We start from the raw sequence: 15,222 nt of genomic DNA on the forward strand, positions 1-15,222 counted from the left end.
AATAATATCAGGTATTTTTTAAATACTTTAAACTTCCCACTGTAAAGTACTTGTCAGGGACTTTAATCTTGATAACAATTTTTGACATGACTGTTTTTAAAAAATCCATGACTCTAAGTACACATTAGTTCTCAAAAAATACCAGAGAAATAATATTGAGGATTAAAATAGGATTATAGCCGAAAGAAAAGATTTGAAGTATTAAAACAGACTTCAAAAGTGGTAAAAAAGATCCAAAAAGACTTCAGCAAGTATCTACATATATTTCAACTCAGGATTTTGGAACACAATTTAACTAAATATGTGAATATTTTTGTCTGCTCAATTTTGGCATGAAAAAATTTTATAATAGAAATTATCTGATCTGACACTGTACTATAAAAATCTTAATCATCTGTTAGTTGAATGTTTGTGGATAATCGAGTAAAATCGCTGGTCCAGTAATCGTAACTCTAGCCTATTTCTAATGTATCTGGGTACGAAATCGATATGTTCATAAGATAACATCGGATATATATTCACAATGTGTTCCATATACGATCGAAGCTGTAAATGTACTTAGGAAGTGAGTTCAAAACTATCATCGAGGAAGTTTAAGACTGAGTTGGTTCTAATACATTCATGCACTAGCGCTTGACGACTCTCTGTACTGCTTGATGCAGAGAATACAATTAAGTAAATGAGTTGGGATTATTGCCGTTCACTGTAGTGGATAGACGTCTATTATACGTATTGATTTGTAGTGCGGCTATTTCATCGAAATAATTATATAATACGTATTTCAATAACTTTAAATTATTATGTATAATCATAAGTTATGAAGGAAGTATATCTCCATTTTTAGTTGTACATTCATGAGAATATTTTATCTTTTGCTACGCTATGAATAAATCATTTCAGTCATTTGAACATTTTTTTTATTAAAATTAAACATGATATTTAAATTATTTTAAATATTAAATCGAAAGAAAAAATTCTCCGCTGATTTTATTTTATTTTTACGAACATAAATATTCATGAATAATACGAAAAGAAAATTATTTCATTTAATTAAGGAAAATACATTTAAATAATACGATATTTTTATTTAAAATAATTTTTTGCGTTAAAAATTCTTTATGAAAAAATTATGCACTTTTTTTTTTTTTAAAGTACTTAATTAACTTAACTGTACAGAATATTGATTCGATTTCCTTGTCATTAAAATATTGAAATATTTTTAAATCACACGTAACGATTTCGAATTTAAAAATGTGCATAATAACTTAGTAGTTTTTAAATAGTAAAATCTATTTATTTAAAAAAAAAAAAAAGAATGAGAAAAAAAAACTTGATTAACATTAATTTGAATCAAACATGTTACGAAAGAATTCTTTCTTGTGCAATATTTGAAATAATGCGATAAAATACTTATGCAAGTGCACGAAGTAAATCATCTACACCAATGACCACAGTAGAAAATTTATGCCATAATTATATTTAATATTAATATATAATATATTATATTGTATTAGTATATAATAATTATGAATATTCATGCGTGTAGTATCACTGCATTAATGTTGCAAATAATTACAGATAATGCAGATACATCGTGCAGTAAATTAGAATTAATACTTTTAGGCATATAAAACGAGCATTTAGGGATCAACGGTATTTTTTTTTGTTATTTTTAATGAGAATATTAAAATTTATTTTATTCCTTAAATGTCTATGGTTTCAAGTCGACGTAATTTCTGCTGAATAGTTGGAGATAATTTGAATAAGAATAAGACCTTTGTAGAATGTCGATTGCAACAGATATGGAAGTTGTGGTTAATTTTAACATTTAAATTCCTAGAGTTTTGATGACGTATAATGCTTGTGATTTTATATGGAAGATGAGAGTGATGCTAATTTCTAATGATTTGCGAGAATATTATAAATATTATTTTTCTCATTATTGTATTGAAAAATATTTAGACATCGTGATTGCATTACTTCTGCATTATAACATCAGCAGAGGTGATATTTACATTTGAACTTTAGTTATTTATTCATCATAGACAAAGTATTTTTAAATTAAAAAAAAAAACCCACACTTTTATTACAACATTGAGGTATGATAGATTTATATTTTAATTATTATTATTAATTAAGTTGATTGATATGAATTTGGATATAAAAAATACAGCAATGTAAATATGTTGTTAAGTATTTATATTTACAGGTGAAAGAAAAAAAAAAAATACGAGACCGGAAACCACACCGAGGCATCGTCGAAACGTTATACTCTGATTTTCCATTCACAGAGCCACTCCGTTTAGTTTCGATTTGCCGCTTCGTTACGAGCTTGAGATTCATCCAATGAGATAGGATTGTTACGCGGTCATCCAGATGCTCTTTTTTCCTAACTATCTTCTTTACACCCTCCACAATCGTCATTCTTTTACTTTTTTGTCTTCTTTCACTTTATAGACTTCTGCATTCATCAATTAAATCTCTTCTGTTCTTCTTCTATTTTTACATTACTTGATTAATTTTTTTACATAATTAAAACTCACTGTTGTTGATACAGTTTTTTATTGTTTATTTTATAGAATAATGTTTCTAGAAAGATTTTTCTTTAAATTAAAAATGAATTGTATAAAAAAAGAAAATAATGATAAAAGTTGATGGCTGAAAGTTTAATATTGCATTATTATTACAATCAGAATTTATTTTTAATTTATTTCTTATTTTAAAATTTATGATAAGTTAACAATAATATTTTCTTATTATCTTGCCACAAATTGAATGTTATTTCTCTGTATTTTATTACCTCCTACTATATATAGCTATACAATCGTCGAGTTTAAGGTAAAACTAGTAATAACGGTAACAAGAATGAGAGTTACATCCCTCGCTCTATCATTTTGCAACCCCTATCGAGAGAATTCACTTGAGAAACTCATTATCGAAAAGTTTATTTTACTCTTATCGCTTGTAAATTTTAACATCTGTTATTAAATTTTCATTTTTTTTTATTAAAAATAATATTTGAATCAACTATAAGTTATTACTTATTCATTATTCTATATTTTTATTACATATTACTTATTAATCAACTATGTCTGAACGAAAATAACCATTTCTACCTAAATAATATTTATAATCAGTATATTAAGTATTTATTTATTATTAAAAAAATATTCCCTTAGACTTTAATAATTAAAAATTGTAAATTTACATAATAATATTTTAAAAATAATGTTTTTATTATGTTGCAGATTCTTAGGTAACGATAAATGGCTCAAGGAACGCGGCGTGGTGGGTTGCAATCATGACATTTAAAAAATCGACGTATTACTCTATGGCTCAGTGTATGTATTCAGGTAAGCTATTTTCATTGAGTATAAAAAGAAAATACAATTCAAACTTCTGATTATCATTTAAGATTTAAAATACTATTTTCCTATTTATATTTGTTGAAACTTAAAAAAAATAAATTCCTGAATGAGTAGGGATTTTAATCAGGTCCTATTTTTGGAGGAGAAACAATAAGACCATGACCACTTAGTAATGATTTATGAAATGAGTAGTTCCATGGTAGTAGTAAGGTAGTTCAAGGGTAGTAAACAGTAATGCATGATTATACTTACAAAATCAATTATTAATTATGTTGATCAAAAAAATATTTTTATCAGCTGATTTTTGATTTGAAGTATAAAAATTAACCTGAGAAAAAAATCTACTAATTATGAGCACGCTATTTAAAGAAGCTTTGATGAGGAATGATTATTTTCACAGATAGAATTAAATTATAACTTGATCATTAATTACATTTTTTTTTTTATGTTAAATCTCATCTTTTGTATCATATGGATGGATCTCTATAACTAGAATACGCGAGCTAATGTAGAGATAAATCATAACTAGAGATGTACTAAGTAATCTTTAATAATTAATTAATAATCGGTGAATTATTAGACAGAAGTGCAAAAAGGAGGAAAAACGATAGAAGAGAAAAACTATCCACTAGTCAATATTTCATGAAGAAATTATACACGAGAATAATGGCGTTTCAATCCAATAAGCTGTACTAACTGTAATTAAAATTGCATGTTCTAGTGTATTCTGTGGATATAAATCGATGAGGCTTTTTTGAGCATCCTGAAATGGGAAAAATAAAAGTAATTTGAAGATTTTGTGTCTATTTAAAAGCTTCACTGTTGAAAAAAAAAAAAAAATAATTAATATTATTTGAGGAAAAATGATAATTTTGAAATGAGAATAAAGTGAAAAGAAAATATGAGAGTGATTCAAACCATCAGAGAATTCATTCGTAATCTATCAGCATTATCCCAGAATTCCCTAGTAGTGTCTTAATTGATCTAACAGCATGCGGTTGTTGTTTTAGCCTCTAGATGCCTACTCTTGTGTCACCGCAACCCTCGTTTTAGCCATCCACTGTAAATGTTCATCCTTTCGAGCATTAAGTAACACCTTAAATATCAATCATGACATGAAGGTACATGTCTCTGACCCATATAAATTTACATGAACGTGAAAAAGTGACTAAAATATCTAGCTCTTGTTTCAGCTCGTTAAACTAATATTTTCACGCTTATTTAGATGTTCATTCCAAAAAAAAAAAAATTGTATTCTTAATGAAATTTTTATATAAAAAAGAAATTGAAAAGAACATTGAAATTTATTTTTCTTAGAATTAAATCAGAGTTTGCGAACTGTTAAAAATAAATAATTTTTTTTGACTTCGTTAAATGTTTAAGTATCTGAATTTATTTTTAAGTTGAGATAAAATAGTTACAAATCGTAGATTAGAGAGAGAGCAAGCATGTATGTATAGTCAAGATATTGGTTGGGAGAAAGAGAACATACGGCAGTGTTATTGGGAGAGTAAGTTGGAGTAGGAAGGTGAGTTTGTTGAGGTAACAGTGTAAGGAGTCAAGAGACTGGGTACTAGGCAAGGTTGTCGTCGCTTCCACGTCGCATTAGCTGATATCGACAAAGATACTCTGTCGCCATCAGGGTGGTACATAAACGACCCACGGCACAGAGCAGTTGAACAAGAGTACAAGAGCAGGAGAGAGTTGTTGTAAAGTGGATACGTATTGTCGTCGGTTACAAATCAAATACCCGATATCATTGTTCACTATGGCCTACCAGTTCTCTATCACCCTCTTCTCCTCTATCAAGCCTTCCAGCGTTAACCCGCGTCTCCAACCCTCAGACTGGAAACCTAACTAATAACTACCTTATATCGCAATCTTCTCCATTCATCTCTCAATGTCCTTTTCAGTTCACTTTACAAATATTGAAATATATTTCAGTATTCTGCTCAATTGTATTTACCATAAAGTTAACCCATTTTAGTGTTAGATGGATAGATAATCTTCTAATTAGAATAAGTGTTGATGAAATGTCATATTTTATTCTCTTATTGTAATTAGTTAAATTTCATTTACTATTTTAATATATTTAAAAGAGAGACTTTAAAATTAACATTCGAATTATTCTTCGACTTCAACCTTGTTGTTACGTCCGTTTTAACAAAGTTAAGATTAAAAATAGATCTTAAAAAATTTATTTTGAACTTCAAAAATGTATCAATGCCATACCAATAATGTTAAAAAATTCATGATGGCATTGATGATTAAAATTAGGTTCTTTAGATCAGTCTAAGACATTGAAATCTTCAATGAGATTGATGATGACCAGAATAGGATAAAATTATAGACAACAATTGGAACATTAAAAGAATTAAAGAGTTTGAAGGTGAAACTAAACTAAATATTAAGTATGCTAAGCTTTTTATAAAAAAATTAGTTTATTATTTGAATAACTGTTCGATTAAAAAATAATGTAATGCTATTATCTCTACAATCGTTAATAGCAAGCTGTATTTAGATAGCATCGTTTTTAGCAAAATTCTAAAAATAATAAAAAATGTCTAGTCATTGACAAATTTATCTACTTGACGCGACGTCTGGTTTGAAAACCCCATTCAATCTACTTTTATAACACCATTTCTAACATTACTTAACTCATTTATTCAATTGTATGATTATTTGAAGAACAAAATGAAATTCATCAATTTGCCACTATGTGAATTCCTCGTCAGTAAAATTTAAGTACATATAATATTTTCTTTTTATTGCTAAAATAATTTTTTAGCATCATCAGCTCATCTGAGCACATTAATGAGGTGTGTACATACATTTTTAATAAATTCAAAGAGTTGATTTAAATTTAATTAATTCATTAAAAGATTTAACTTTAAATAAATTATTGAAACTTCTCATAGCAATCTTCTAGTCTTCTTAAAGGTCTACAGAGTTTATTAAAAATATATAACACATTATTTGTGACATGATGATCTTCAGTTCGATGACTTACTTATAATAATATTCAAAAAATAATTAAAAATGGACGTTTATTAGAATTTGGCCTTCTTTGTTCTCATAAGATATTTTTGAAATTTGTGATGAACTTACAAATGGCATAAGTATGACTAGTAGGTAGATAAAATTATCTGGCTAGAATTACTCATGTCATCAGTGACAGGAGGAATAAATTTTTAATTATGAATATGAGAGCTATTACATTATTTGTCGTAAGATTCTGTTAAAAAAAAGTAAATGTTTGATAAGGTGAAAGATAATTCAATGTTTCTATACTATTTTTTATTACCTCGTAAAAAATTTGGCAAATACATTTGCGATGATGTAAAAGGAGTTATCGGGATTAAATATAATGTAATTTTAAGATTACTTGGAAATATGAGTAAATTTGTCAAGACAAGTAGTTTAAATTCACACCTTTTTCGAGACTAGAATGACTCTTGTATTAATTTAGTAATCAATACTTACTTAAATAGACTTTCTTGATGCTCATATCTCTATAAAAAGTTATTATCTGCACAATTCTTAAAATCAAAACATGTGGAGAGAAAATAAACATTTAGACTTTAAATTCCTCTTTATTTTAATATATTCTTAGATAAATAAATAATTTAATAAATTTTTTGATTAAAACTTGCAATTTAAAATTAATTAAAATTACAGCAACTAATAAAATCAATTATTTAATATTAAAAAATATAGAGTGATGCTAAATTAATTTCTAAAAAAATGTATTGTTTCATTTGAGTGGTTATTTTTCTCATTGTGTTGGATTTATTCGTATATTTACACGATATTTTCTTCAGAAAAATTGAATCGAACGTCTTTTCATCGCCATTGTCATACTGTCTTTGATAGTCCACAAGACATTGAAACTTGAAAGAATAATAAAGAAAGAAGTAAGTTGAAACAATATATATATCCGCATTTATACCGATATATTGAAATGAAATTCAAGCAAAGGAAAGTTTTACTGAAGTCATGGAATCCATCTGTGACTATAAATGTGCAAAAAACAAGCAACCGTTTCCCAAGATTCAGCCATATAACGCGAATATTTTTCATATCTCGCAGAAATGTTCGTTAATATTTTTTTTTTGTTAGTATTTGCCCTTGCAACCCTCAGTACAATAGAGGGAGTGTACGCGAATAACTATAGGTATAGATATGGATATACACACATATATACATATAGTAATGGAATCGCGGAGGGTGGTAGTCATAAATTTTACTACGTAATATTGTTTAACTGCAAACACTATACTAACGCCCTTACTGAAAGCATGAAGAGAAAAAATTCTGATATCAGAGATAATTTTTATGATTAAAAAAATATATAACAATATATGAATATTTTTAACTTGAATCATTGAAAAGGGGAAAATTTTTCATTTATTTATATCACATGAATATTTGTATTGTATCATTCTTTATTTAAATTTACGACTTCATAGTTAATTAATTTTTGTTATAATTTATTGATCAATGATTCTTCTTCATTGTGGTATTTATTAATTAAATATCAAGATATTAAAAATATCAAAGGTTTTTTACCCAATCTTTTACCAAAACCCGTAAACAAACTTAAGTGTTTAGAAATTAAATACCTCAAGTATATTAATATTAAACATTTTTATTATTATGAATTTACAATGATAACCTTCATAATTATTAATAAAATTTCCAATAACTATGCATTTTTATTTTATATACATATTATTTGATATAATTTGGATACTACTGTTATTAAGAAGTTCCACAGAAGCTTTAAATGCTTAATAAAAAAATAAAGCAAAAAAAACTATTGAGGTTCAGTGTTTGAGGTCAACAAAAATCGCGAAAAAAACCCTGAGTCATAATTCAGTGAGTTATAAAAAAAAGTTAAATTAATGATTTATTCCAAACATAGTAGTTGAATTAAACAAGTAATTCAGTATGTAGTTCAATAAGTATAGTATTATTATTATTGCAAAACTTACCGTTTGATCTTGATGAAAATCATGCGCATGTTAAAAACTTGTATTCTTCCTGATTGAATATAACGATGTTGAAAGTTTCTGTAAAGTACACATACGTATGTGTCTATATATACCTATAGTCTGATAGTCAGTTTATAGAAAGGAGAGTAAATTTTCGATAGTAAATTGTTAAGTCTCTCTTGACTTGGACGAAGGGCTCTATACGTCTCTTTGTGCTTTAAATTTAATTATGGCAGCTACATCTTTGTCTTCTGACCGAAATTTAACGTCATTACATTGAAGTATGCCTTCGTAAATGGAAATTTTTTTTTTTTATATAAATGAATACAAATGGTTAAAAAATCACTTTAGTTTCCAATATTTATTAATCAAATGATTTATGAATAAAAGTCAAATAGCAATAATGTTTTTTTAAAACTACTAATTTTTTTTATTTATTCAATTTGTGATTCAATGATTACGATAATGAATTATCTATAAATAAGCATAGGTTTAAAGTCAATTGATTGTTCACAAATAACAGTTGAGATCATAAATTAACAATGATTATTTTCTAAGCACATCTTGCTCGTCATAAAACAATAAACGTAAAAAAGATTAAATGTTCTCATGTTTATTTCAACTTTATAAATAAAAGTCAAATGTTTAATTTCAAAATTCATTTTAACAAAACAAAAAAAAAAAAATATTTAAAAGCATTAAAATCTCCATTTACTCAACATATTTAATACTCCGAAAATTTTAAAATAACTCCAATTCGTTAAAGTTGAATAAAACATTAAAACACACCAATTTATATTCAAATAACTAAATATCAATATAACTAAATAACAAATTTCTAATCAACATTCTTTATAATCTTTGAAAGACGAAGAAATTTTTCGGAGTATTTTTATAAAGTTTGAAATTATTGATTGTAATATACGCCTTGAATAAAAATGAATAACGGCAAGTAAAGAGCGCAATTTAAATATTAAAAAAAAAAAAAAAAAGCAAAACAATAATTCATATTTTTAAAGTAAAAAATAAATTACATATTAAATAAAACATGAATCTATCGCGATCTCTGGGTTTGGAGTTGTCGAGAGGCGGCTGGGGGCGGTCTTTAGTGGGCGGAGCTTACGTGGCATCTATACGTCATGAAATGAAGAAGAAGGGGATATACACTGGCGTGGGCAGCCGGTCGCTCATGTTCAACTGCGCGCCCTTGTACCGCCGAGTAGTCACCGCTAAGACCTTTACTCTTTCATTCCCTCTCTTACTCTATTGCTCATACATATACTTGTATTGGGCTGAGACACGCGCGCGCGCTCTTTTCGTCTCGCACGTCTATTTTACCCCCACCCCAACAATCGCTAGCTGTGCGACGCTGTCGCGAATAACCACGCGCGTGGGTCGCTTTCAGTTGCGACGCGCTCTTCAAGCGATATACGTTGTATACATGTCGCTCTCGTATATAAGCTTTTACAGCTGTTCGATCGAACTGTTTAATTAACTAATCTGTGAAAATAATCGTTAAAAGTAGTCGTACGGTATGCAGGAGTGAAAACAAAACGTGATGATGTTTAGTTGAGAACGAAAACGTAAACAAATATTAAATAGCAAGTAATAGAGTTTAAGTAAAATAAAAACGAGGATGAGACTGAAATTAAGATTGAAATGATACCGAGGTGGTTATTAATTATTGAGATAAATTATTGTCAATAATAAATACTTGAACGTCAAAGTATAAATATTAGTAATTATTGTAATAATGTAAGAAAGAACTGCTGTGTGCAATAAAGAAAAAATGTTATATATTAATTTATCGAATCTTGTAATATTTATGACTTTATAACGAACAAAAAATAAATAGGAAAATTTTTATAGTTAAAAAAGATGAATCAAATCGGCTGAAGGGAAAATAATAATCTAAAGATCATCAGTAAAAGTGTATTAATATTTACAGATGATCCCTGATTTGATGTGATTCGTGACAAACGTCGACAGTGAAGATAATAAAAGACACTAGCCTGGAAAACAATTAATCATTATGACGCAACAAAGTGGTGCCGGTTCACCCCAGCAATTTTGCCTACGTTGGAATAATTATCAAACAAATTTAACCAACGTTTTCGATCAACTTCTTCAAAGCGAGAGTTTTGTTGATGTGACACTTGCCTGTGATGGTCATTCAGTGAAAGCTCACAAAATGGTATTATCAGCTTGTAGTCCATATTTTCAAGCATTATTCTTTGAAAATCCATGTCATCATCCTATTGTTATAATGAAGGACATCAAGTGGCCAGAACTAAAAGCAGCTGTTGAATTTATGTATAAGGGTGAAATAAATGTGTCTCAAGAACAAATTGGACCATTATTAAAAGTAGCTGAGTGTTTAAAAATACGTGGATTAGCGGATGTAAACAATGAACATGAATTGACATCAAAGCCAATGCAAGATGCAATCTCATCTTCTTCGTCGACTGGATCATCGGTACATCGGAAGAAGCGTCGCAGAGCTTCGGGTGAGCGATCACCAAGTGTTGATAATAACAGCCCTGATCATAATTCATGTATGACTGAGGACCAAGATGGTTCAGCTGTAATGAGTGAAGTGCAAAACCTCGTGGCGTCATCAACACCACGTTCTTTAGGCTCGCCTAATATGCCAAGCATTTCTGTGACACCTCAGATAAATTTACAAGAGCTTCCAGTGTCGTTGGCAATACCACCACCACCGCCACCGCCGGTCAGTCAAAGCTCTCATCCTGTACCCCACCACGTGCCAGTCCACGTGACATCCAGTGGCCACCCGTCCGTCAACCACCTCGGTGCCCACGTGGCTCAGCTGTCGGTTCAACAGCAGCATGCTGTTGTTGCGCAGCAACAGGCACAACAGGCCCACCAACAGGCTCAACAGCATCAACAATCTGTAAGCAGTCAATCTTCTATTGTTACGGATGATCTTGAAATTAAGCCGGGCATTGCTGAGATGATACGAGAGGAGGAAAGGGTAAGTTTTATTATTTTATACTCCTTTTATTTTATTGTGATCGATATTTCGTTTTCATACATCAACACCTGTACGTTAGAATACTCTTAAAATTTTTTCGAGTTTATTTACTATTTCCTTTCGTTATTCGATTGTTTTTGCGTTGAGAATTAATTTCCAGGAGTTTCTGATTCCGCGAAATTCTTTCGCCAAAAATTCATAGAAATTTATTCCGATTTGAAAATGAAAACAAACAAACGATAAACACATACATACTAAATACATTTTAACGTATTCTCATAAAAGAGAAAGAGCAGTTTCTTCATTGTAGAAACATTTATTTTTTTTATCTATATAAACAGTAATAAAAAGTATATTTTGTTGAACATCTAAAAAACAATTTTAATTAAAAATAGTAAAAAAGAAAAATTATTAACAGAATCGTTTCTCTGAGGTTTTTTATTTCTTCTTATACACTGAATTTTTCTTGCGAATAATTGGTTGCTATAATTACAATAATAATGCATATTCGGAGGAAGATATAATAGAAAAAACATCCAAGGTGGATGAAGAAACGTAAATTTGATTTTAATTGAAATCCCAAATGAATAATAATAAAAACATATAAAGATAATTGAATAGCATTTGAGAAAATAAAGAAAAAGATCGTTCTAATAATAAAAAAAAAAAAACAACGTTAATTACTTTTTGAATTTCACTAAATAATTTTCTGTGTTTCTTATTTTATGGATAGGTACATCATATCCAAGATTCGCAATCATACCATTTATTTAACGTACAGCCTACTTCATAAGTGCACGTTTCATTAATTATCACAAAATTCATTAAATATTACATACTAATGTTCTGTATATCGTTGAATGATCAATTGTATTGAGAAGTAATAGAATAATGAATAAATAAATATTCGTTAGTGTTTTAGAGAAGATTACAAGTAATTAACGTATATATGCTATTATCTCATTATCAGTTGCTGTAGAACGATCATTTCTTTGTTTTATTTTTTTTTATTTTTACTGTCTGCATTTTGTCGATATTTTCTTCAAATTGGCTTCTAAGAATTCACAAAATATATTTCTACTTTTTTACTTTTATGCTCATAAAACTTATTTGAAACAATTGAAGAATTTATTACTTATATTACTATCTTTTATGATAAAATAATAATTTTTTATAAAACTTTTCTTGTTAGTTATTTTTTTTATAAACATTTATGTAATAAACTTCATTAAGATGATTTATTGTATATTAATAATACCGTTCGTTTATATAATATAAATAGTTTTGTGGTTATCATTATTATTTTTTTCCTGTTGATGACAGTCACCGTACTAGTATCAATACTAGTAATGAAATTTACAAGATTATAATTAAAATAAATTCATAATAATAATAATAGTAATCAAATATATTTATCGTAATTTCAAAACTATATAATGATTATTTTATGTTTTTATAATGTTGTAAATAATTAATTATTACAATAAAACTCACTAGTCATTGAAAAAAATATATAGATAATTATACGTTACTCATACACAGACAGATGTGGTTAAAAATAAAAAATTTATTTCTACATAAATTCTAGCAAAACTTATATTAAGTATGAGTGCTATTAAACATTTATCTTCATGTATATAATACTTATTTATTGATTGATGTTCCTAAATGAAACTCCAAAGTTTCTATAAACTTTGAATTAAATAATTCTTTTCATTAATTTTAAATATACTCATAAAAGATTGAATATACAACGTATTAAATTATTTATATTTATTTAAATCATAGTCAACAACAAGAAAGTCAATAAAAAGAAATTTTGTTTTTTTTTTAAATAAATTTATGAGTAATAATATGAAGGACATACTAGTGTATTTGGAGTAAATTATTTATTTGATTTTTATATATAATAAAACAGAAAAATAATTAGAATTTTTGGGAGTAGTTGGTGAAAGGGTGTGAGGACAAAATTAATACTTTAGCGGACTTAGTGTTTAGTCCTTATAGTTCTTTGCTCAGTAGGGTCATTTATTTTTGATGATCAGAAGCCCCATTTTCGTCCTTCTCATTATAGACCTGTGTCTAGTCGGTAGACATTTATAGACTAGTCACTAGTGTGTCCAAGCATCATAAAGTTGCCATCTATTTTGACCAAGACTGGTTCAACCTCATGTAATACTATATATTTTAAATACTTAAAAAAATTGCTTTTTCTCAGAATACTTTTTTTGGCTATATCATAATACCAAGAATGCAAGCCGCAATTAACGAAATTATGATTATTAATGTTAACTTCAAATGCTAACTATTTCTTTTTTTCACTATAATCGATTTTCTATTTTCGTTCCATCATGTTATTTTGAGTAATAACTTTTAAATTATTCTTTACAACATTCTTTTAAAAATACTACTTATAAAAAATAGATTAGATGTTTTATTAAAATAATTTAACGAAATTTTGCTTGAAAAATGACTTTTAATATTTGGTTCAAGATTATGATGAGAATTGAATCTATCAAAATGTTAATAAAAATATTACTTGTTTATAGTTAAATTATTTCTCAACGTAGAAAGTCTTTCGTCAAAATTATGTATCAAAAATAGCAGTCACAAAGGGGATGTATTGCTGGCTGATACAGATAAATATGGGGATTTATAAAATAATTTATTCCTCAGTATGAATTACGTTGGGAAGGATACGTTAAATATCACGTAAATCAGAAATTATCTATGAGTCTTGGTACTTTTTCCATCAAAACTCACATAAATATACAAAACGATGCGACATTAGTGCAGACTTTGGTGCAGTATTTTGTTTTGTTTTTTTTTTTTTTTTGGAAGTTTCCTATTGCATTCAGTCTGCTTACGATATTGTATTGAAACACTCGGGATAGATATAACATGCATCCAAGTAAAGCTTTACGTAGGAATATACATTTCGTACACGACACTCGAACTTGACAGACAGATGACCAGGCCATTCCGCAGATTGCTTCGTTCCTGATTCAACCGGAAGGAGATTTATACTTTCCATCGTAATCTGTAGCTTGTGCGAACGTTCAGTAACTATCTCACGCGGTGTATCTCTCCCTCTCTCTGTAGATCATGCGAATTCAAACTTTCATTCCATCAACTCTCTTGTACTTTTTACCGATGAGCGATACATAACATACGCAAGAGTGTAAGGTCAAATTCAATTTGACGTGAATTTTATCAGAGTTCACTTTTTATTGTTTTTAATTAAAAAAACGAATTTTTTTCACGCAGTTACACAGCGATAAATTTTTGTTAAAATTTCAGTCAACTCGTGTCTAATAATTTTATTCATTTTTCAATTTAATTATTTCATTTATTTATTTAAATAAATTAATAAAATTTCATTTGAATTTGTAATAATCTCTCATGTAATTTTTTGTTCATTTCAATTCAACTGATGGATTATTTATTAATCAATATTTTTTTTAATTATTCCACTTGATAAACAATTATTTCAAGTGTAAATGTAATTATTCTTAGCTAAAGTCAGAGTCCAATTATATAACAATCATTTATCTTGATGATTTCATATTTATTATTTTTATTTATTTAAGAAAAAAATTCCATTTGTCACTAGCAGATAGTATTCTTAGAAGAATATCTATCTTTGTAAAATAATGAATTAATTTAAATTGGTAAAATGACGGAAATTTTGATTTGTGAAGAAACAAAAGGTAAGAAATAAAAAATAATTTGAGAGGCTTTGGATAAATATAGGTAAAGAGTTTTTGAAAGTATGAACTATTGATACCCCATATATCGAATTCGTATATATGGAAGAAGGGGTTGTAGTGAGGGAGGAGGAGGGGGGCAATATCCCATCGAACGT

At 27.9% G+C, this 15,222-nt stretch overlaps 1 protein-coding gene across 3 annotated transcripts in view; it reads left to right on the top strand.

Moving 5' to 3' along the window:
• The window catches only part of LOC118071669 (protein bric-a-brac 1-like), a 164,086-nt gene that overhangs the window by 27,748 nt on the left and 121,116 nt on the right, over nucleotides 1-15,222 (top strand). For 2 of the 3 annotated variants that reach the window (XM_035090962.1, XM_035090963.1), the window contains 2 exons: nucleotides 3,249-3,353; nucleotides 10,311-11,357. In XM_035090962.1, coding sequence (XP_034946853.1) covers nucleotides 10,395-11,357 — 963 coding nt within the window. In that variant the 5' untranslated portion in view covers nucleotides 3,249-3,353; nucleotides 10,311-10,394. Of the gene's footprint in view, nucleotides 1-3,248; nucleotides 3,354-10,239; nucleotides 11,358-15,222 lie in introns of those variants that run through there. The other variant, XM_035090965.1, reaches the window with a different exon arrangement.

This window comes from Chelonus insularis, unplaced genomic scaffold, assembly GCF_013357705.1.
Source record: "Chelonus insularis isolate UGA/USDA-ARS -01 unplaced genomic scaffold, ASM1335770v1 contig_88_pilon, whole genome shotgun sequence".
NCBI classification, from domain to species: Eukaryota; Metazoa; Arthropoda; class Insecta; order Hymenoptera; family Braconidae; genus Chelonus; species Chelonus insularis.